At 31.4% G+C, this 24,671-nt stretch overlaps 1 protein-coding gene and 1 long non-coding RNA gene across 3 annotated transcripts in view; one reads left to right on the plus strand and one right to left on the minus strand.

The window, feature by feature from the left end:
- Positions 1 to 7,052: 7,052 nt before the first annotated feature.
- LOC132935223 (uncharacterized) overlaps positions 7,053 to 24,671 on the minus strand; it is a 30,970-nt gene continuing 13,351 nt past the window's right edge. Inside the window, 12 exon segments of the mRNA XM_061001701.1 lie at positions 7,053 to 8,801; positions 9,098 to 9,304; positions 9,600 to 9,899; positions 10,503 to 11,873; positions 15,185 to 15,469; positions 15,965 to 16,108; positions 16,214 to 16,296; positions 16,394 to 18,216; positions 18,218 to 18,944; positions 19,783 to 20,006; positions 21,272 to 21,405; positions 22,737 to 22,934. Of these exon segments, the coding sequence (XP_060857684.1) occupies positions 8,647 to 8,801; positions 9,098 to 9,304; positions 9,600 to 9,899; positions 10,503 to 11,873; positions 15,185 to 15,469; positions 15,965 to 16,108; positions 16,214 to 16,296; positions 16,394 to 18,216; positions 18,218 to 18,944; positions 19,783 to 20,006; positions 21,272 to 21,405; positions 22,737 to 22,934 (5,651 nt within the window). The 3' untranslated portion in view covers positions 7,053 to 8,646.
- Positions 12,954 to 22,795, plus strand: LOC132935224 (uncharacterized). 2 transcript variants are annotated; one of them, XR_009663184.1, is made up of 5 exons: positions 12,954 to 13,144; positions 15,055 to 15,519; positions 21,991 to 22,103; positions 22,480 to 22,559; positions 22,631 to 22,795. It is a non-coding gene; the product is annotated as an uncharacterized LOC132935224 (long non-coding RNA). The 2 variants fall into 2 exon arrangements; XR_009663185.1 differs by having other exon boundaries at positions 15,193 to 15,519.

Here is a 24,671-nt window from a genome sequence, read left to right on the forward strand (position 1 = left end):
ATAATTAACAAGGTGAGTTTGTTCAACAATACAAGATAATTAACTTAGACAGTCATACCGTGTGCTGGAATAACTCAATAGTCAATAAACATATATACGAACGCACTCGCTTTGAATAGCAAAAAAATATTGTCGAAGTGCATAATATTGGCGTGGACGTTGTGCATCGGATCCTCTTGTGTGAAAGACAGCCAGAGAAGTCGATTCTGTATGAACCTTATATAGAGTGATTTAAGACAAGTGTAATCTCTCTTTTGATATGCATCGATTAATACGTAATGTTAAAGTAATGATGTGTTTATGATTTTATTTTATTTTGCGCGGTGTGACAAAGGTGCCGCTGGTAATTTATTGTGTTGTTTTTACTAAACGTCTGATCGGAGAGGTGTTGAATATTATATTTTATGTGTTGTATGTGTCGCTGTGTGTGTAAAAGGAGTACGTATATAAATATATAATATGTATATTGAATCACCCCACATTCGCAATTAGTATCTTGTGTTTTTATTTAAGTATAGTAATATTTTAAATCACACTTAATCATAATATTTTTCCACTTATCTACAGTTCGATACCTATTTAGAGGAGGTTGATACGGTGGATTATATTAACGAAAATGACTTAACATTAAATACTCACACAGAATAGTCAGATTTCGCTAAATTTTTTTATTTAAAAGTAGAGAACATTTTTTAGGTCGGATCAAAGACCGAATTTTCATTTTACTTTAAATAGTAATAGAAAAATACGTTTGAAAAAGAACATATATTATACATTATTCAAATGCATATATTAGCTTCTTTAATTATAATTGTGAAAATCGGCCTTTGATACTTCCTGCAAATGTTCCCTTCTTTTAATTTATAAAAATTAACAAAATCCGATTATTCTACGGGGCGTGAGAGTTTTTCCTTTAAGACAAGTTTTTGTACTAAAAAACGCACCGGCTTCTACGACCTTAATATAATATAAATTATAGTAATGCACTACATTTATTATTATTTCGATAGAAGATCTGTCGTATACTATAATATATATATTTTATTTTTGGTGACAATAAATATAAGTGTTTGTCGTTTGCAATCGCTTGTGTCATTGACTCTTGTTGTTTATTTTAATGATGTCCTGAACAGTTAAATCCATAGACCTTATATAACGGTTCATAAACCAGCCCTTCCTATGTTACTAACCAGGTGAAATTTACGGCATGTCACCTTTCCCCATCCATTGCCAGGAGTTCAGGACTCACCAATCTGGACCTGTTTCCATCAGATCAATGTCCTTACTCTTTTGTAACCTAGGTAAGAACAGTCGTCTTACTTTATAACCTTAGATGATATAATGGTTTTTTACTTAATGAATTATTAATTATAGTACAGTAAAACCTCCCTATAACGGACCCTCTGTAAGACGAACAGCTCATTAAATGGTAAAAGAACAACCGTTTCGTATATAATTTATATCCCGTATATTTTAATCTCCATTTAACGGAGACTCCCTTTTAACGGAAAACCTCCAACACACAGACACATGAGCTTAATGATAATCTTAAAATGTTTCTTTTGATGATAGTGATATTATTTTGATAACAGTATTATGCAGCGTCCAGTTGTTCTGTCTATATATTAGACATAACTATATTATAGGCTTGATTAAGGGTTCTATATTGATTTATGTTTATCTCAATTTGAGTGCATTTCGATTCGGCAATAATCCACTCATGGGCAAATTGGCCTGTGGTGTAATGAAGAAGTGCGTTGTTGCATGTCTGTTTTTTTTAGAGAAAAGTTTAAATCTGCGTTTTTTGGATCTAGACCATATCTAAGTCATATATGATGTAAATCAGACTTAGTTGAGCAATCCTCGTATGGTGGATTTGATGCGATGCCCAGTGTATTTCGATTTAATTGTATCTTGAGTTCATAAGAAAAATAGTTTGAATATCGTATTCTACGGTTAAATTGATTTAAGTTTAATTTAGTATTTGGTAAAATTGGTTGTGTTTATCAAATAATTATATTATGTTCTAAATTATTGTTTTGTCATTTTTCTTATTTATTATAGATAATTTGGTACAGCACATAAACATGTGAAAGGTACCTATCGTCCATATTATTTAAATAAAAATTAACATGCATATTTTTAAATGTAGGATACTGTGGTATTAATCATTAATTCCATAACTGATAAGTTACTATCATAGCCATTGAAAAAAACATCAAAACTTAGCAAATATTAATAACGTTATCAGTTTAAATTAAAAATTTAACAAAAAGTAATAGGTAGAGAGGCTTTATATATTATCAAGGCTATTTAGTAATAGGTATTGTATTAATTACAACAATGTGAGTTCTTTCACAAATTAATAATAAGCCACTAGAAAATGTTTAATATTAAAATATTTTATAGGTATTGTAGTGTTTCATATTATGTTCAGATTTTGAAGATTTTACAATTATTTTTATAATTAAATTTATAATTACAAAAAAATATTTATTTACCTAACTAAAAAATATTATGTAAGTACTATAATAAATAATAATATAATATACGGAAATCTGTAATTAGTAGGTATTTATTTAAAATTTAAATAATATTGTATATATTCTTTTAAATCATTTATATTTATTAATAAAATAAAATTAGAACAATATTCGGATACTAGTTCACCTAATCGCATTTGAATTGGTCATTTGGGTTTAGATTATGAAGGAAGCGATGAATGTATTTATTTCACAATCATGTGTGTTTATTTTGTCGACTTGTCATCATCATCTTATGGGGCTATTCAAATTTTTATAACTTAACGGGCCGAATACTTAAAATATTATTAAAAATGTGCAGACACCATGAATACTTCGCGCGCACCACTAATCACCGACCGACTCGTGTAAATTGGAGGGATTAGCACCCGAATAATTTATTTGGGTTTCGGGTGCTGGATGTATTTGGGTGTTCAAACACCGGAATAAAAAGTTTAAACAAAATTCGGATTTTCAAAACCGCTATTATCTGGGTTAATATTGGTTAATACGGGTGTTGAGTAATCTGAAAAAAACATAGCTTTTGTTGACCCCCCCCCCCTTCCCCCAAAAAAAGGTGGGTAAGTGGATGTCACTCTGCTGTAAAGTAGGTTATAAGTGGGTCACTGTAATGGATGGTGTTGAATTTGAATTCAATGATATAATATCATTGTATAAGAAAAACGATTCTGAGCGAAAACGGTCAGTCAGCCTAAGATATTACCAAGTATATTTGATGATATTTTTGTGAATAAAGTAATTTATATATAACCTATTTACGTGGAGCCTTGTTTTCAATTTTCAATCCTTAGCTATAAAATTTGAACATTTTATAAATTTTTAACTTCAAAATAATTATTAAATTATAAATTTGATAAATGTTGTCAAAATTTGAACTTTAAATGCTTATAAAAAAAAATTGTGTCTATGTATTTTTAATATTTTTCAACTGCTATTGGAACGATATATCAGGAGCCTTATATTAATTTTCACGCATTTTTACCCAACAAATAAAATTTTATTGATATTAATAAAAAAAAACTAAAAAAATTGAAAACTGACTATGACCGTAAACAGCTCATAAAGAGTCAAAAAGAATTATTTTCAAAATTTTATCGTGTATAGAATATGCTAATATAAGCATTCGGTGAAATTTTCAAGTATCTACGATCATACGTTTTTTAATTACAACAAAATAAGAAAATCGTTACACAAGAAATCAAATGTTGTAAAAATATGAATTTCTAACGCTCATAAAAATTTAATTTGACTTTCTTGTAGACATTTTTTTTTTGATAAAGGTAGATAAACTTATGGATAATCTTGTATTGTATTTTTAAATCTTAGATTGAAAAAGAAAAATTTTTATGAATTCTCAACTCAAAATAATTTGCTAATTTTCGTGATTTTTCCGTATTTTGTCAAGATTTGAACTTTAAATGCTTATAAATAGAAACTGTGACTAAGGATTTTTAATTTTTTTCATCTGCCTTTGAAAAAATAACCTAGGAGCCTGCTATTTAATTTTCAAGCTTTTTTACCGAACAGATAAAATTTTATTGATATTTATAGAAAAAAAACTAAAAAAAAATGCAAACTGAAAATGTCCGTAAACAGCTCAAAATAAGTCAAAATATTTGGAAAATGTTAGGGTGTATAGAATATGCTAATTTAAACATTCAGTCAAAATTGCATGTACCTACTTGTGCCAAAAACCAAAATCGATTTTCTCAAAAACAGATTTTGCGTAAAATATCCCGTTGTTCCTTATGAGAAATTTTTACTTTCGACACCCAAAAGTACCAACTAGATTCACTTTCCTATCAGAAAAGTTACTGTTGAAAAAAATCCAAGCACTTTTACTGTCCTAAAAGGTGATGACAGACACAAAAAAAAATTTAAAAATAAAAAACACACATCATTGTAAAATCAATACATTCATTGCTTCGCTCAGAATCTAAAATGATTTATGCAATGACTTATTATGTTATGTATAATGAAAATAGCTATTGCCTATTTGGATTTATTTTATATACTTATAAAGTAATAAATTATATTATATATTAGGTATAATAAGGTTTTATTATAGATTTTATTTTCAAGAAAATAATTAATGAATTTACCTGTGATTGGTTGTAAAATTGTTCCTGTTAGCTTATTATTATTATTAAACAACTCACTACAGAATCGAACTCACCACAAGAATAACATACAAAATGATATATCACATGAAGTGTTTGTAAAAAACAAAATTATTCGGGTTTTGGGATAACCGAATGATTTATTCGGGTTTTGGGTTAATACGGGTGTTTTGAAAACAGAATCATTCAGGTTATAAAAATAAAAAAAAAATTAAATTTGAAATTGTCCGTAAACAGCTCAAAACAATTCAAAATATTTAAATTTTTTTCATGTATAGAAAAGGTTAATATAAACATTCAGTGAAAATTTCATGTATTTACCATCATTTTTTAGAGTTACGCCTAAAGCCAAAATCGATTTTGTCAAAAGCCGATTTTTTGTAAAAATTCTCGTTTTTCCTTAATTTTTATTTTGTTTTTTTGGGTGCTTTTGAAAATTATTGGGAATTTTAAATGTTGACCTCCCAAATTTCAAGTATCTGGGTTCATTCGTTTTTGAATTACAACAAAATATCAAAAATTTATTGATGAAAATCGTTAATTTACCTACGAAAATCCGATATCGTAAAAATTTTAAATTCAAACACTCATAAAAAATGTATGTTACTTTTCGTTAAATAATTAATTATTTAATTACTATTGATTTGTAATTCAAAAACTATTTATTGTAATTAAAAGATAAATGATTTGCTATTCAAAATATTAAGAGTAATTAAAGACTTGAAATTTAAAATTTTTTTAATTTTTTAATTTTTTAAAACAACAAAGTTGACAAACATTTCGGTCCAAAAGCTTGAATATCTAATACAATTTCCCACTTACTATTATTTTTATAGTATCTATATTAAAAATACATAGGCACACATTCAAAATCACGAAGAGTGCAAATTATTATTTAACTAAAAATGTATAAAATGTTCGATTTTTATAGCTAATAAGATTTATACCTTTTATTAAAACCTAAAAAATCTGAAAATTTATATTTTTTTTACAGACATTTAAAGTTCAATTTTGAACATAAATTAGATATTTAAACAAAAAATGACGATTTTAGTTATTTTGTTGTAGTTTAAAAATATTATTCGTGGGAACTTGAAACTTTTACGTACAAATGCTTGTTTTCAAATGTTGGTTGTGGGTGGAGGGATCTGTAGTTAATAGTTCACTATGTTGTAGTATAGTAGATACCGGTCAATTTTTTTTAATGTGGTTTAATTAAATATATATGTATTATAACCTACATTATATTTATCTATATAACAACATTTAATTTTATAAAATAAATTCCAGTCATCTCGTTTTATTTTGATAACTCTATCTACCGCTTCATCAATAGTAATTTCAACTTGTCTGTGAATGTCCAAGCTAAACCATTTAGTCTTTTCGAAAGTAAAATATAAATTAGTATTAGTTTTAACATTTTTAAATTCTTGATAATAAATTATTACCTCATATATTGTATTTCACAGATATGTTTTGATCATTTTGAGGGATAAAAAGTCCGTTCGTTTGAAACCAAATATATAGGAAGTGTAGCAAAAATGTGAAATAATTTATTTATGCATATTGTATATGTAATTCCGCATTTCGCACTCATAGTAATTTTATATTGCCAGTGAGTAAAATGTATTATTTATATAAAAGTCATAAGTCACTCATAACTAATGTAGTATGGATTAAAACGTTTTTTGTTCGTAGATACCTTGTTAAATTATCAAACCTAACAGTTATAAACTTAATTAGATAAAATTTAATAATATTAGATATTTTCGTTTAAAATAAAATAAGTTATATTTAAATTGTGGCCTGTGAAAAATTTTTATGGTCATAAAAATGTTGCCGAGTCCGTTAGAATTGATTGGAAACAAGAGCCTTGTCACCGAGACACTTTACGTTTACGTTTACGTGAGACGTGTGCGTGTGCGCAGGGCGCGAAATGGGAAGTATGTGACACTAGATGCTGGTACGTACTGGTTCACCTCCTCGTCTTTTGTCCACCATAGGGGTTTCAGTCTATTTTATCGAAGTCCTTGTCGATAACTTGCACCTATACACGAGTACTTTAGTTATCAACACGCCTATGGGCATTTCTCCGACAAATTAAAACTTTGGGCGACTAATAAACATTATTAGATAGGAATGACATTTATTATTCATTTCAACATATCTAGTAGCGCCTACTAATTATTGTTCATACAATACGTAAATGGCTTAATACATAACATAGACTATAGATTATAGGTAATGTATTAACTGAATGATGATTTGTAAGACCATAGACTTTTGACAACTATAATAATATCAGTAAGTAATACTAATAGATAGAAAGTAACCAAGTGTATAAAGTTTAAATTAAAAATCACTCGTTATTGATACTAAAAAAGCTGTTTATTATATAAAAACCTTAGTAGGTACGTAAAATGAAAACACATACATGAATATAATTATAAAATTATAAATAATGATAAAAATATCAAATTAAAAAAAAAGTATATAATAATAGTTGAGTTATTTAAATATAAAAAAAACATACATAATGTTAAAAAAACTAAATCATAAAATAAAAGTAAACACAAATATCAATATCAATATGTACCAGGAATAATTAGTGTATATCATATTTTTTAGAATAATAGTTCTATTATAATCAAATTTACCTACCAAATAAACAATACAATATTAATTAAAAAAAAAAAATGATAGTCATAATATATTCATAATATGTATCCTTAAACATTGAATGAGATACACTTGTATTTATTAAGATTAAGTAAATAAAAAGAATATTAAATATAAGCTTTACACAAAATAGAATAATGAAACTGTAGCCATATTTATGATCTAGATTGTTAGAGATCACTAGAAGTGAAGTCTATTCATACTTTATGTTCGGTGGGAAAAGTTACTTCATCATAAATTACAATTTAACTACTATCTGTTCTGATTTTAATTTATATAGTATCGATAATATTGATAATTTTTTCGTTGTCCATAATTATTAAGACGATTCTATATTCAAATTGTATTTATTTTAGTTTTTAGAAAAAGTGATAAAACTTGATTTAATAAAAATAAAAATTGTAATAATAGGTATTGTACGAATATATAAAACTTAAACATAATCCAAATTCCAAACCAATCAATTTCATACTGTGAATATCATTTCTTTTGGATCATCTATTGACACCCATAATTTTATACTTAAATTTAAAATAATTTGATAGCATGACTTAATCTTTTAAGCAGACATTCTTGAAAAAAACTAAACCCAGAAAGTATTTTAATATGACTAACATTAGAAATATGATTTTAAAAATGTAAGAAAAATATTTAAAGATCTTCTAAATAAAAAAATTCAAAAAAATTATACTTAATTAATATAGGTTATCTAACATTTTAATATGTTATTTATATTAACCTATATGTATAAAGTGAAATGGATATTATTGATCCATAGTGTTATACACCAAACTAAACCTACCTACTCAAAATGCACCTAATTATAATTAATAATAATACTTACCATCATTGTACGCTTTCTCAATGACGAATACGGAATATTACGATAGGTATTAATGAATTACTTTATGAAAATGTATAAAAAAAATGTTATATGTTTTTATTTTATAAGTCTACACTTTTAGACTTATATACTCTATTCAAAACTAAACCAGTACCGGGCGACCAACTTGTGCGCAGGGGCGTGGTTTCGGAACATGGAAAATACGTTACCGCTTGTTACTAATTTCATTTTGAATAGAGTATGGTTGGTAAGCCAATCAAGAATTTCTACAAAAAGTTTGTTAAGTTAGATTTTCAAAGCAGTATTTAATCGCTTGTGAGTATATATTATATTTATGGACTGAATTAATTTCACCTATCCCTTGAGTCGGACCTAGATTATGCATTAATCGGGTTTGAGATTTTACTATTATTACTATAAACTATTGTACAAACGTTGTGTTTACGTTTGATCAGAAAATTTAATTGAAAAAGCGACGTGCTGTAAATAGAATAACCGCTAGTATGACGATTCTCTTGTCGGCTACGGTTCGGAAGCTATGGTTGGTTTTAGGGGGTAGATTTGCTGACTGTGGACGACGATTTTGTTCGTTGTGACGTGATGTAAATGTAGCGCCTGTGAACATATAACAACGTTTTTAGTAAAAGAAAAAACTGAGAATGTAAAATTAACAGTCTGTTGCTAAATAAAAATTTAAAAAATTTAACTTGTAATGTATGCATGTACCAACATTATTAGATTAAAAATTATGAAAATTGACAACAATGATTACACAAATAAGATAATATTTATTAGGAGAGAGCCATCGTAAATTAGACTGGAAATAGAACCAGTTTGATCTTAACTTGATTGTCAAAATATTATAATATAATTAAAGTATTTGCAACCAAATTTTAAAAGTTAATACTAACCATTACCACCGGTGTGCCTGCCTGTGAGGATAGGCGTCATAGTGGTTGGACCTTGTGCAGCGATCACGGGAACAGGCGGCGCAGCGTACCATGCTCCTCCTCCGTTTTCAGCACCGGGAATGGATGGAGAAATTGACTGTGGCTTAAGGGAGTACCATGAACCACCAGTGGTGTCTTGTACTGGTTGTGCAGATCCTTTACAAGCACCTGAAAACAGTATAACATTATACGTCTCTATGAGTTTTAAATTGAGTACCTATAACTTCAATATTATAATAAGCAGAACTTGATAGAGAAAACAAGAGGAAAGGTTTTAGTCGATTTATAATTATTTTCAAAGTGGGAAATTAGGAAATGTTATAAGAAGGAATGAGGAATATGAGAACAGAACTAACCCAAGTATACATAAATATCACATGCATATTAATTTTATAATAAATCGATTGAAAATTTTCGATAAGGAATTAAAATTACTTTATTGTTATTAGTTTTTAGTTATTACCTTCTTTCTTAATTTTGGTTCCGACTAACTTCATGCCGGAGCGGTATGGGTCCGATAGGCGACTGCACTTAGTATCTGTTCCTGCTTCTGTTAACAATATTGTGGTAGTGGTTTCAGGATTTAGACCTTCATCGTTGGGTATTGGCGTTCCAACGAAACATTCATACTGGGCCCCTTCTTTGGAGACAGGACTTAAACGCTTTAAATAAGTATACGTCAACATAACTGGTTTTTCACCAGCCACCGGGCTGAAGTGTTCCTGTGGTTCAGTCCATTGACCAATACACTGGTACTCTCTTTCTGTACCAAAAAATTTTTAATCAATTAGCACACATTTATTACAAGTGATTATATGATTATACAATTTTGTCTTTAAGTATTTTGTATTATTAATAGTGTATTTTTCATAGACCTATTAAGTAAATATATAAAGATAACGCAAAAGCACTTTAAGCGAAACAAGGAGATGCATTTTTAATTCGATGATATGGTTTTCGATACATTGGCTTAAATTGTGATTATATCATGATATATAATTCATAGGTTTTCAATAAAAATCATTATCTGGGATTTAAAATCATCCATTGTTTTATTTTAAATTAATCCATTAACTTAATAGGTCTATCGTCTATGTTCTATGATTTAAAAATGTAATATAGTCAGCGGTGGTAAATATTTTGTATACAAACGAAACATATAATATATAATATAATGGCGATGGTGTAGTGCGAGGAGGTGGTTCACAAAGAGTGAAGAGAGTAAAAGACAAACAGAAAAATAATGTGAAGACGAAGCTATATAATTGTGAAGTATTCAAACACAGGTGACTGTAGTGTTGGTAGTAGTGTTTCGTGTGCTGATGATGGTCGAGATGTCAACTATAGTTCAACAATCGTAGTATACCTTGATAATATCGACTCTCAGACTTAGGCCGTAGTTGGTATGGTTGAGAAGAGGTTTTAGTAGTCAGCGTTGGCAGGTAGTAGTGATTTGGAGGTTTTTGTTGTCGACGCGGATGCAGTGGCTGTGGCGTAGGCATCGAAATGGTGACGGCACCCTGTTCGGTGTGCAGTGGCGGCAATGGTACGGGTGGCAGTGACAAGATTCCACCCAGACCCCGGTTGTTTTGCTGCTGCCGTTGCTGCTGCTGCTGCTGCAGTTGTAGTAGTAGTAGTAGTTGTTGTTGTTGTTGTTGTTGTTGTTGCTGTTGCTGTTGCTGCTGCTGCTGCTGTTGCTGGTACCACCAATGTTGTTGTGCTGCTGTCGTCCAACCACCATTATAATTACTACTAGTACTAGTAGAGCCGTTCCAAGCAACTGGTGCGTCTCGGTTGTTATCCCCTCCACCACCACTACTTATGTATAGCGGTCGGTCGCCACGAACATTCCAACTACCACCATTTGGATGTTGAAGCGTAAGTGATGAGTTATGTGGTGGCTGCGGTGTTTGTTGCTGGCGATCATTGTTATGTTGATGGTTATGATAATTTTGCTGTTGCTGGCGATAGTAATAATCACCTGTCCTGTACCCACCGCTATCCATCGTTTGATGTTGATAACCATTACTATAATCGTTGGTGGCAATAGGATGTTGTTGAGGCAACCAATGTGGTTGTGCCTGTGGGTGTTGCTGTTGCCACTGCTGTTGCTGTTGTTGCTGGATAGAATAGTAATTATTATCCATACTGGTGCTGCCAGGTGGTGGTGGGGGATAATGTTGTTGCCGTCCTCGGTAATAATAATAATCATTATTGTTATTATTCGGTTGTTGGTGTTGTTGCTGCCACTGTTGCTGTTGACGATATTGATAATCGGTAATTTGATGATTGGGGGAGGTAGTGGTAACAGAGGCGGTGGAAGTAGAAGGAGTAGTTGTAGTAGTAGACAATTTTGAGAGTGACGGTAGTTGTCGTTCGGGGGGAGTCTCTTGCAGCGGTGAAGACAATGGCAATATTGATGCCGTAGCAGTGGTAGTAGTAAAATTTGTAGGGTCTATAGTAGTGATGCCTGCATACGGTGGAATTTCAGTAATGCTGGATATCATAGAGGATGGAGTCATAGGACTCGAGATGGTGGCTGTCGACCCAATCGTATGGTGGTCTGTTATGTTGTCTATAGTCCCTGTTGAAGGGCTGTGACTACTGAATGGTACAATTGGTATGTTAGATGATGTAGATGTTGTTACCACAGATGTGGCAATGGTTGACGTATTTGTTGGAGCTGAGTGACGTTTATTCCTCCGCCAACTTCCACCGACAGTGTACCCTCTAGACGCTGCTGATAGTTATCACCATAAATATGCGTAAATAAGATACACACAAACAATAAACATAAAATGAAAAAATAATATAATACCTATACCCATAAAAATGTAATTAACAGGTATAACATGTTATGATCATGAGCTAATATGGAGCGATATGTGTGTGCGTGTGTGTTTCTTTTTTTGATATGCGTATAGTGTTCGACATGACGGCAACAACGACGACGACCAACAGTGTCAGTGATAGCCAGAGTCGACAAAGAATTGTTAATTTGACTGTCGCTGGAACGACGGAGAGGGATCCAGAAGACAAGACTCAACTGTGCACTCTGTAATCGGTATTGAACACCCCATACACCTTTGGACACCACACGCCATGCGTATAAACACGTTGTTGATGGAACGCGTGGCGTGAGGCTCGTCTGGCACCACATTTTGAGATTGTAAGGGATGTTATTTTGGTGAGCGGGAGTTAGAGATCCCGGAGCTTGTAGTTTGATGATACTCGGTGGCGTATGGATTGGCCGGCGGACGGGGATCGGCAGTCGGAATCGCGCAACCGCCTGCCGCTGTAAAGGCGGCGGTAAGGCAGCGTACGGTGTAACGGTCCCACCGTGTCTGTGTGCAACCAACGTCTAGCGTTGCCTAGGAAGTTGCAAGTCAGTAGTTTAGAGTTGTTTTGGTGTGTTAACGCATTTTGTAGAATTGATATTTTATTTGTGTGTGTGTGTGTGTGTATGTGTGTATATTTTGTTTTTTTTTGTTTTGTCTGATCACGCGGACACACATTGGCCGCCGTCCAAAGTGTAATGACAACATTTTTGTACGCTCTGAGAACGGCGGTTTATATTTTTTCCACATGTGCGTGCGTGCAAATTTCCTTTCAGCAACAGGTACAGTTAGGCAAGATGCTCTTGATGCCACCACGTTTGTAACAAACGACGTTGTTGGTGGCTGCATTTAGAAATGATCACGCTTCTCAAAAAAAAAAGGCAAGTGCCTACTCAACGTTTCGTTATCTATTTATCAGTGTATTTGTTTAATAAAATTTGAAAAATAATAGAATATGTCTGTTTAATATGTTTAGCTATCCGTATGAATGAATGAATTTTCTTCGTTGGTAATATGTCTCGGAAGATATTGAGGTGAAATTATATCGGATCACGGAGAAAATAAAATATTTTATAAATGCGCTTTCAAGAAAATTATATGAAAGTTTTATTTGACAATTTCATGTACGGAATTCATCATACACTAGATGGAATTCAAAATATTATAAAAGGTACGTACACATATTAATCATTATCTTATCTTCCTTAATACGTTAGTCACATAAATAGTTATTACAATCAGGGTTCTTTTTAGAATTTAATTTATACTGGAGCGTGAGGAGTAAACTACAAATTGGGTATAGGTGCCAATGTATAAAATAGAAAATAAAATCGTGTAGGTTTAATGTAACTACTTATATTAAGTAATATTAATTAAAAAAAATTGGGCAAGTGGGTACCGCTCTGCTGTACAATAGGTATCTAGAGAGGCCATTGCAATGAATGTGTTAAATTTAATATATTTTACGATATTAGACATTAATAATAATGCACTAATAAAGTAAATTTTACTTAAAAAAATTACATTTTGAAATGTTATTAAGTGTATAAAATACGATAATACACTTTAAAAGTATCAATTACCCTTGAATAATATTTTTAAATTACAACAAAATAACTAAAATAGTTATTCATTGATTAAATATCCAATTCCATCCTAATTTAAAATATCTGTAAGGAAAACTGCAAAAATATATTTGTTTAAATTTTTTCGTAATAGAACAGAGAAAAACTTACTTACGAGAAACCTTGTTATACATTTCCAATACTTAGCTATACAAATTTAACATTTTATAAATTTTCAACTAAAAAAATCACTTGCCAATTTTCAAGATTTTGATGAATTTTGTAAAATTTTAACTTTAGATCGCTGATAATATGATAAAAAAAATTCTGCATAATATATATCTTTAATATTTTTCAACTTCTACTATAAAAACTTATGAGACACCTTATTGTAGTAAAATTTCATGCATTTTTAAATTACAAAAGAACTTTTTATTGATAACTACAATAAAAAAAATATAAAAAGCTCAAAACGAATATTTTTATTTAATTTATTATTTTTATCTTAAATATGAAAAAAAAATATATTTCAAAAATTGTATTAAGTATAGAAGTTTATAAGTTACCCATTTTTTGAAAATTTCAAATACTTACCTATGGTAACTCATTCTTTTTTGTATTAAAAAATAATAAGAAAATCCTTTGATGAGAATTCGTTAATGTATGGAGAATTTTAAATGTCGAACATCAAATGCTCAAGAAAAATTAAATTGATCTTCCGGAATTTTTATTTTTTTAGGGAAGAAAACTTATAAAAATCTTGTAGGTATTTAATTTTTAAATCTTAGATATTTTAACATTTTTATAAATATTTATATAAATAATTTTCAATTTTAATTATTTTGACATTTTTTTTATCAAAATTCTAACTTTAGACTATCATAAAAAAATATTGTGGATTTAGTATAGAATATTTTTTTATATCCACGAACAATAACTTATGTGGAACCTTGTATTAAATATTCACATTTTTTGACAAACAGAACAATTTTGTATTGACAATAATTAAACTAAATACAATTTAAAATGTATTATGCCTATAAATAGCTCAAAAAAAGTTAAAATATATTGAAAATGTTAATATAAACAATCAGTAAAAAAGTTATGTATCTATGCTACTTATAACAAAAAACTATCGATTTTGTTAAAAATTGTTGAAAACTAAATCGATTAATTTGGTTGAAAATTGATTTTGCGTAAAATCCTCGTTTTCCTTAATTTATTTTTTGTTTTTCCAACTATATTCATTTTCCCACCAGAAAAGATACTGAAGTTAAAAATCAATGCACTATTTTGTCTAATTTTCGTGTATACAATATACATACACAATACAAAGACATCATCATTGTAAAATTAATTCAACGCTCAGAATCTTAAATATTTGAGTTTTTATAGAATAATTAGTAATTAGTAATGTAAATCAACTCTAATTATTAATGATTGAACTTTAATTAACATTTCTTTGAAAGGTAAAATATCTTTTTAAGTTGTAAGCATGTTCATTTTTTTTTTTTAGAAATACATTCCATTACTATTTGGAACATATGATAATCACGCAAGTTTTACAATTTTTATTTAAGTTAGAATACTGATACTAATGATTTGCACTACAAAATAAATAATATTAATAATAATAATAAACTGACCTTCAAAGATTGTTTGTTGAGCAACCTCTGTTTGAGAAGTGCCAGTTGAGGAGTCTTGCTCAACGCATTCGGACACAGTATATTTCATTTGGTCAGCTGGTCCCATTTGTCCGGCCGTACAGTCATCTGCAGAAGATACCAACTTGGCACAAAGTCGCAATGGTGTAATCTGATCTTTGTTTGTGGATACCGTAGAAGGTGGTGGTGGAGCTGGGACCACGCCATAAAACACTATACCTGGGGGCACGGGACACCTGACAGGCACACGTTTCTTATCATCGGTTCCTGTGGATTTTTGATCATTTAAGAAACAATTCAACAGCAGTCTTTCTTAGGTAAGAATCATATTATTAGGTTATGGTCTTAAATATTTACTACGAGTAACTACGATACAATCCTAATGATGATAGATAAAAAAATTTAAAAAAAAATTATGTTTAAGTTAAGTTTAAAATTAAATATGATTGAGTAAAGAATATATTAAAACGAAATGACTTTTTTTAAAATCTTGGTATATTATTTTAAGCACATTTACATCACATATAATAATAATCTGTAACGTTATAGGTACTTGCTATAGTACGTACTTGCAAAGTAAAAAAAAATCAATAGATCTAGAACGATCATTAAACATATTAAATTTCTTGTACTTTAACCCAAACCTTTTACCAAAAACAGTCCCTTACATAGGTTCCTTTCACCTAATATTACCTACATATAAAAAAACTAGCTACTGGTATGTAAGTTTACCTAACTTATATAGCTACTGAGCATACTCACGTGTTTCGGTTACCCATGATGACCGGCGTAGGCGAAGCTTTTTCTCATTTCGTACACCAGTGTCCTTACCATGATCATGGTTTTCGTTGCACAATTGCCGTGCGAAGGTCTGCATGCTTTGATTTTTTGACGGCATTCCAGTTCCTGAATATTATTAAGTTACATTTTTATAAATTTTTTTTCAATCATTATATTTTACTGTTGAAATTAATGTAATATAATATATTATAATACATAACAAATGCTCACCTAATATGGAAAATTCTAAAATGTTTGGCCCTCTAGGCACTAACCACAAGCAACTGTAAGTCATTTTTGAGTCTTGTTCATTTCTATTAAAACAATATAATATGCACACTTATTATAACATTATATTCGTTATAGTTTATGAATTGTACATTCATATAATAGTTTAAAAATTTAACTCACTGTTGATCATTGCCAGTCATTTCATTATTTTCAACCACACGACCACCATAAGTAAGGAACTTGGCCCCATTTTCAAACTGTGGAAGTTGCTTAACGTCATTGTCAACAGCCATTTCACAACGCCATGCAAATGTTGTCGTTGCATGCTGTTGTTGATTCTGCTGTGTAGAGCTGCGTCTCCTCCGTTGATTTAAATTTTGGGTATTTCCTTTGTCTGTACGGTCATCCATATCTACAACATGAATGGGACCAAACGCCGTGGCTGATTCTTGGGAATTACTTGACTGTTTTTGATCAAACGTAGTACGACGCGATAGTCGGGGTTCTAGTTGGTAACCACCTGGAAGTGTAAGAGCCTGGTAGGCTATCGGGTCATCAGCTGTACCTTCAGGGTGCATAGGGTCAAAGTCATATTCTATACCATCGTATGTTTGATCAAAATCTCTCATAATGATATCTGGATGGATTTGGCCGGGAGAGGCAGTGTAATGGGTTTCAGCTATCCGCTGACGATACGTACGTTCCATATTCCGCCAATTTAATAATGCTTGTTTATACGGGACTCCATGTGCCTCAGCATATTTAAGATACCTTACTGAAGCTGTTGCTCGTGTATTGTCATATTCATTATATTTAGTGTCTCCATTTGACTGCCGCACGGGACTATTTTTGATATATTCAATAGCCCCCATAATATTCCACAAGCGTATGCGTCTACTAGAAAAATCTGTAACCTTAATTTTTTTAAGAGCTTTCTTCTCATCGTCTTTTATAACTTTGTCTACAGATATAGACCTCCTTTTTCTAGGATAAGTGGGGTCTTGTGTTGTCCCAAAATGTACTTCTGGCTTGTAAGATGGATCCCTTGGTTCCCCCCTGTAGGGGTATTCAAATTGTAAATCTCTGTAACGCTCCGTTGTCGTTGTTGTCGCTTCTGACCACAAACATTTTTTTTTTCGATGCTTTATGTCTTCCGTGTTATGATCATATTGGTCATCCAACTCCCTTTTCTTTCGAACTTCAAATATGTTTAATGGATTATTTGATTTATCTGTAACCTTAATTTTTTTAAGAGCTTTCTTCTCATCGTCTTTTATAACTTTGTCTACAGATATAGACCTCCGTTTTCTAGGATAAGTGGGGTCTTGTGTTGTCCCAAAATGTACTTCTGGCTTGTAAGATGGATCCCTTGGTTCCCCCCTGTAGGGGTATTCAAATTGTAAATCTCTGTAACGCTCCGTTGTCGTTGTTGTCGCTTCTGACCACAAACATTTTTTTTTTCGATGCTTTATGTCTTCCGTGTTATGATCATATTGGTCATCCAACTCCCTTTTCTTTCGAACTTCAAATATGTTTAATGGATTATTTGATTTATCTTTCAGTTCTTCATGATATGTTGTAGTGTTTGTTAGATGATTATGCAAGTCGTCGATTACTTTCTTTATAAATGTGTCATTTTCTGTTAAAAAACCTTCATTATCGCTATAACAATAGCATTTCTTTTTATTATTGAAAATTTCTTCTTCACCATAATTAAGTAAGTGTTTCACATCCCTTTTTTTTCGCTGTACATAATCGAATGGATACAATTTTTTGTTAAAATTCGTTGTTTTCTTTTTAGTTGAAAATGTATACTTCTCATTTAATATTTTCGGTATATCCATATCACCCGGTGTATAAGGTTCAAAATCTCTATCATGGTAATTTATCTTTTGTCGATGCTTTGTGTCTTCCTTGAAATCTTGGTCGCCCAAATCCCTTTTCTTTCGTTCAAATACATCAAATGGATAATTTGATTTCTCTTTCAAATTCCCAGCGTTTTTTTTGTGTTGATGAATATTTATTTACTTTATTAAAAAGTTCCATTTTATCTTTATTATTTTTTGGTATAAAAACTTCGAAATCTGTATAGCAAAAACATCTCTTTTTTTCATTGTTTGTTTCTTTCTTGCTATCATCATGTGGGTTACCCAGGTCTTCTATTTTTCGAAGTTGATCAAGAATGATTTTCCATTTAAATGAATTTTTGTTCAAATCTTTAGAATTCTGTGGACCCATTGTAGTAGTGTCTTTATAATTAAACCTGTTAGAGGATTTCACTGATTCTGGAAATTGCATATTAGTGTTTAAGAGAGGTTTTGGTGGGTCTGAGAATACACTACTTTCTTCGAGTCTATAATTAAATGAATCGAAAATTCCCATGTTATCGTTAAATAATTTTTGTATTATCGAATCTTGGCTGTATTGGTCGGTACTGGTCTGGGTTCTAAACATTTTAGCGGTATTTATATATGGAATGGATCGTCGGCCTCTAAGCGATCGTGAATCATGAGAACTTGAGTGATAGATACCGCTTATTCTAACAGGAGCATGTCGCTGCGACCTTTGCATGTATTGATCACCACCAGTGTTTTCTGGATCTCCGTCTTTTCCATCGTCGTTTTCTTGACCGTAGTCAACGTCGTATTTATCATGGAAGGCAGGTTCATAGCGTATCAGACTTTCATCTACTTTTAAATCTGTCCATGACCCTTGTGACCAATCTGGAAACCTAAATGATACATGGTCGTTTACTTTTACTAGATCTATATATATTTATATATATACATATATGTATATATATTTATATATATATATATATGTATCTACTAAATATAGTATATAAATAATTCGACTAAATTAACTATTTGTCTCGTTAAAAAAAATTGAAAATTTATATATTAGCCATTTTTAGGAACTTTAATTTAATGCACTAAAAACCCATTAATTTATTTAGTTTTTCATTAAAAAATAGATAATATGCATTTAAATAATAAAATGTTATAACAACGTAGCTTTAAAATTAAAATATCAAAACAATTATATTTAAGGCCTTTCTTATCTTTAAATTTAATAATACCTAGGTCGATTCACTCTAATATTTAAATGCGCAATGTTATGCGTTATTAAAACGGGGACTACACATTAATATAATTTAAATTAAATTCCTTACTAAGTCCTAGCATATATTATTATCAGATACCAGTGCTGTAAACTATATGTACTTTGTAAAATTATTTTTTGAGTAAATAAGTACTCAAACATCTAACAATACATATATTTATTATTTTAATACTACTCAGATATTACCAACTAAATAAGTTGACATTTATTATGTTCGTTTGCTAACTTATTGTCTTAAAAGGACATGTTTTTATAATATGTAGTATGTTGGTTATGAAGTTAACTATAAACTTGTATTTAGAGACCAAATAAAAAAAAATTAATTATCTATTGAGTATGTAGAGTATAAATCTCATCTCCTTATCAAATTCCTGGGTACGCTACTGTATATGATGTTATAATATAATGATATGTCGTGTAAATAATGTGGTCGCTACGACACTAACCTGCATCCACGGCCCTGTTCCTCGGACCGCTTTTTCCTCCACATGGGCGTTGGTGGTAAGTCTCTAGTAAAAAGAAGAGCTATCGATCCATCGGCGATATGTCGGAACCCGTTGGGAACTGCATGCTCAGATTGTTCCATTCTCTTCGATAGACCCTTGCACGATTGGTTTCCACTAATCACCATCTGGATGATTGGTGGGTCTTCATTAACGGTTTCGTATAACTGAAGTAAGGTGAACAGAAAAAAAAAAGAAATAGATTAATCAACCGTAATGTAAAATATATGTATACATATATATAAATAAATATATTATATAAAAGCAAATATGGAAATCTTTGTAACGGATTGGCTCTGAAAATACCCACCCAGTAGTTATGCGGTTTTTTTAAATTATAGAGTATTTCGCGGAGCAGGTTTAAATCATAGCTTTATTGATTAAACTTCCAGAGGTAGCATTTATTACAGGCAACAAATTACACAGGGACAGCTAGTATATTATAATTATAAGTACACCAAGACCCAACCCTATCCCCAACCATCAACGTCGTTGTGGTGACTTTAGCTTGCAGATTTCACTGTCATAAGATTATAGTTAAAGAACAAGTCATAAAAGTTTAAAGACAACGATGAACAACGATCAGTGATCTACGATAACTATAGTAATTTTAACTATTATCCCGTGAAATATATATATATATTTTTAAAAGCAATTATGGATAAGTTGCTGATTGGTGTTCGTTGATGATTAGTTGATTATTAGACGTCATTATTGACATAACGCATACATTTGTTTATTATAAGAAATATATATATAATGTATGAACGATAAAATCATCAAATATCGTTTGGGTTAGTTAGTTTTTATATATAATATGAGGACCTTATTAATTTAGTTTGGTTTAAAATGTTATAAGTCGATCAAAGTTGAGGGTGATGCCAGGAGCACTTTGGGTAGAGGTATTGTTTGCAAGCGATATTTATAATTCTGCGATAAAAATAATAAAAGCCTATTATTCGTTTTTTGATTTCTCCAAAACCACAAAATAGTAATTTATAAAAATTATCCAAACACACCTATATGTGTTATATCACCAGTCGACCACGTAAAATGAAATCGGGTTAATGTATAAAGCTTCACAGATTCAAAGCTCCATCGTATGTTGTGTCGTGTCGATCAAATCGTATTGTGATTGAACATTACTTTTTTGGTGTCATGTAATAACCAAGTTTCCCAAGTTTCATCTGAGTATACCAATAGTTGACTACAGCTCAATTTTTAAACAATATTGGTTACCAGTTATAAACATAATAATCAAGCTAGCACTCGCACGGCATAACACACGACGAAGCTGTTAATTAAGAATTTGCGTCGTTGTTTGCATGCGCTCCTCCACTCACCCAGTTGGTTAATCAAATTGTTTTTCATAGGAAATCGTATATAATATAATATTTTATAGAATATGTATGGGTAAACATAATATACTCACAGCACATCTGTAGTCTTCACGTCCGGACCATCGGGCAGTCCGGTCGTATAACAATACATACCAGCCCTCTAGTGTGTCTTCCTCTGTGAAAAACGGGTGTTTTGCCATACACTCAAACGTGTAGTGGTCCATATCTGTTAGTTCAAGAACAGAAAAAATACATGAATATGATGAATATAATATTTAGCCTATTTTTAATAATTAATTTTTATGGAAACAGTATTTTTGTTGACACATTAAGACGTAATCCTTAGCGCTCGTTTTGTGTGCACGTTTACGTGCGAATACGTCATACCTTTTATATTTGGATGTTCTTAAAATTATACCAAGGTGATATATTATTAAATATAATTACGCTCGAGGATTTCATATTTGTGTTATAATTGAGACTTGAGAGAGTGTATGTATGTATGTCAATCGATGGTGAAATGTATAAAAAAATTACAATTTATGTAGAATATTAAAATAAAACATAACATATTATAGGTAAACTAAATATGTTTTCCGAAAAATATATTTTGTCTAGTAAGAAAGACGAGACTGTAGATACGAATTGTTGATCATATTTACTAAGACATTTTATTCTAATACTATAAACTATTAGTCTAATATAATAGTAGGTCCGTATTAAAAATATATTTTTAATACGAATTTTGAGTAAAATTTTGGATTTTTATTGTTCGCAAGCTTCATATTAAGTTTTGCAAAATCTGTTATAGGGAAAAATTTGATGAACATGTTGCTGTACCGCTGTTATTGCAGTATCAGATGAAAAATACATACAAATCTGTACGAAAAAATTAAGAGGACAAACGATCGAGTCACATGACAAGTAAATATGATTTTAATTGTAATGGATTATATAGAGACTTCATATTACTGACGGTGTCATACGTTTACCTAAACTATAGATTAAATAGCACTATGGATAGGCTACGTCAATGCAATTATGTATCACTCATTATTTAAATTTGGATTTGACTCACTAGTGGCAGAAGGGAGTGGGAAATAAGTTTCTATACTCGTATCTATAGTCACCATGTGTCACTAGTGAGTCAAATCTAAATTAAAATAATAAGTGATAAATGATTGCATCGGCGTTGAAATGTTTTTTTATATTTTATTTCTATAAACGACCATTTAAATTCAATATATATATAAATATATGTGTACCCATGTGAAATTTGTGAAATTTGTTCTCTGTGCAGGTGATCTGCAGAGACGTACATTCGGAAACTGCAGTCACAACAGATACGATCACCTGTACAATTTGCGGTGAGATTAAAAGGTATTTATTGTGTGCGTTTTTAAATTTATACGAAAAATATCGATTATAATATATTATACTATTTAATATAGGTACACACAATTTTAGACGGGGAGAGCTTTCTTGAAGCATAAGACCTGACGAAGAACCCGCACCCATCACTCTTGTGCTGTAACAATAAATATTTGTTGTACTTACTTTTCTCGTCGCAGTTTCCGCCGCCGGTTTTGGGACTGCCCAGCCACAAATTAAACGATGGTACAAGATCGTGGTTTGTTGGTCTCATGGAAGCACATCCGCCTATTTCTGGCGATATAGTGCCCAACACCGTTACGTTAAATCTGTTATTCGGGTGGCCAAATGGTGGACAGGAATCTCTGATTCTTTCCAAGACAGCTACAGAAAAGAAGACAAATACAACATCAAAATTAAATTAAGTGTATTATATTGCTTGTATTCAAAATTGTTATTGTACGTACACTCATATAGCCGTATATAAGCAAGACGAGTATAGGTTTAGCCTAGGTGTTAATAATGTAGATAATATAGGTATTATGACAGCGAAGAATCGTCGTAATGCAGGTCAAATTACACTTGGATATTTTAATTAATACTTCCGATAAGGATAGTGAACACGCTCACGATACTGTAGATATGCACATTACTTTTAACCTTGGTTAATACATTATAATCTCAATACAACGATTCAGGCGACTGACCTCGTCATCGCAGCACCACCAAAAATATTATCGCGTTACAAAAAATGCCTATACAGGAACTCGATTAAACGGATTTTTTTTACAAGAACATATAATTATAATTTCTCTATATAACAACTATTATATCATAGATTTCGTATTTTGTCCCAGTTTTAATTACCGGAAGTTCTAATAAATTTCTAATAAATGTCCATTATATACTTTAGCCACCACGGTCATGCAAGTGTTCTTGGAACCGGCTAAGGCGTTTATGGCTAGACGCAAAGGTTGCGCGAGTGTTCGCGGCAAGTCCCGGACCCGGCCCCGAACCGCCCGCGTGCCCCTCACTTCGCCGTAGTACTTGATTCCCTTATATTTGCCCATCTCAGCTAAGCAGACAACCCCGCGTTATCATATTGTTACCGGACGTCGGTCCTCACGTGTCAACTGTTACAGTTTATCATATATCTGCATGTTTCTAAGCGGTTTCGTTTAGTGCAGTGCAACAGGTATGGTTTTTTTTTATCTATTACCTACGCTGCACTAGCGCCGCGTTGGGTAGGCTAGGAGGGGGAACCGCATATAGGTGATGGTGGTATGTGCAGTTGAGGTGAGCGATGTCATAGAAATCTATAGCAGGGGCACGGACGACCGCTCGTCTGGGAACGGACTACTTGTTAGGCGGATTAGGGAATGAGTAGACGTCTCTATATGTTTAGGATAATGTGTTGTATTTTTTTTTTTCTAACCAAAAGTAGGCAGGGTATTTTCATCGTGTAAAGTCTGAGCCACGGGCGGGCCGAATACGGGTGTTATCCGGAACCACCGGGGCCTACCCGTCGCCCGCGCCTGATGCATCTAACCTAAACCGCTACCGCGATCGGACAATTTCCAGGACACAGCATATACCCGGTTAAAAGGCTCACGATGAGAAAATTTTCGAAAACATAATTATTCGCTGTGATCATTAGATTTGAGTTTTCTAGTCAATCATAATATAAGTACAAATATAGGTACCGGGTACATCCATCATTAACCAAGGATTATCTGTTATGAATGTATAACCTTTGATTTATATTCCAAACCACCACCATAATATTATGATACCTATTATAAGAGGACGTTACACCGACATTTGTTGTCTCCGCCTTACAAGTGCGGAATATAGCAAATTGTACGCTCAGCAGACCACGTTTAGCTCTGCTAATTTAAACATTTGAGCGAATTATAAAATACTCATAACACGCTTTAAAATTAAAATATAATTAAAATCCGATGAGAAGTCCTTGATAATAGCCTTACCTTTACATTTTATAAGAGGTAAATTCACTCTATTTTTTAAACTAACGGAGCTACACGTATTCCGCTGAGCGTATAATTATATGTTACACATTTGTAAGACGGAAACAACAAATGTGTGTGTAATGTCCTCTAT

This window comes from Metopolophium dirhodum, chromosome 1 (genome assembly GCF_019925205.1).
Source record: "Metopolophium dirhodum isolate CAU chromosome 1, ASM1992520v1, whole genome shotgun sequence".
Lineage (NCBI taxonomy): Eukaryota > Metazoa > Arthropoda > Insecta > Hemiptera > Aphididae > Metopolophium > Metopolophium dirhodum.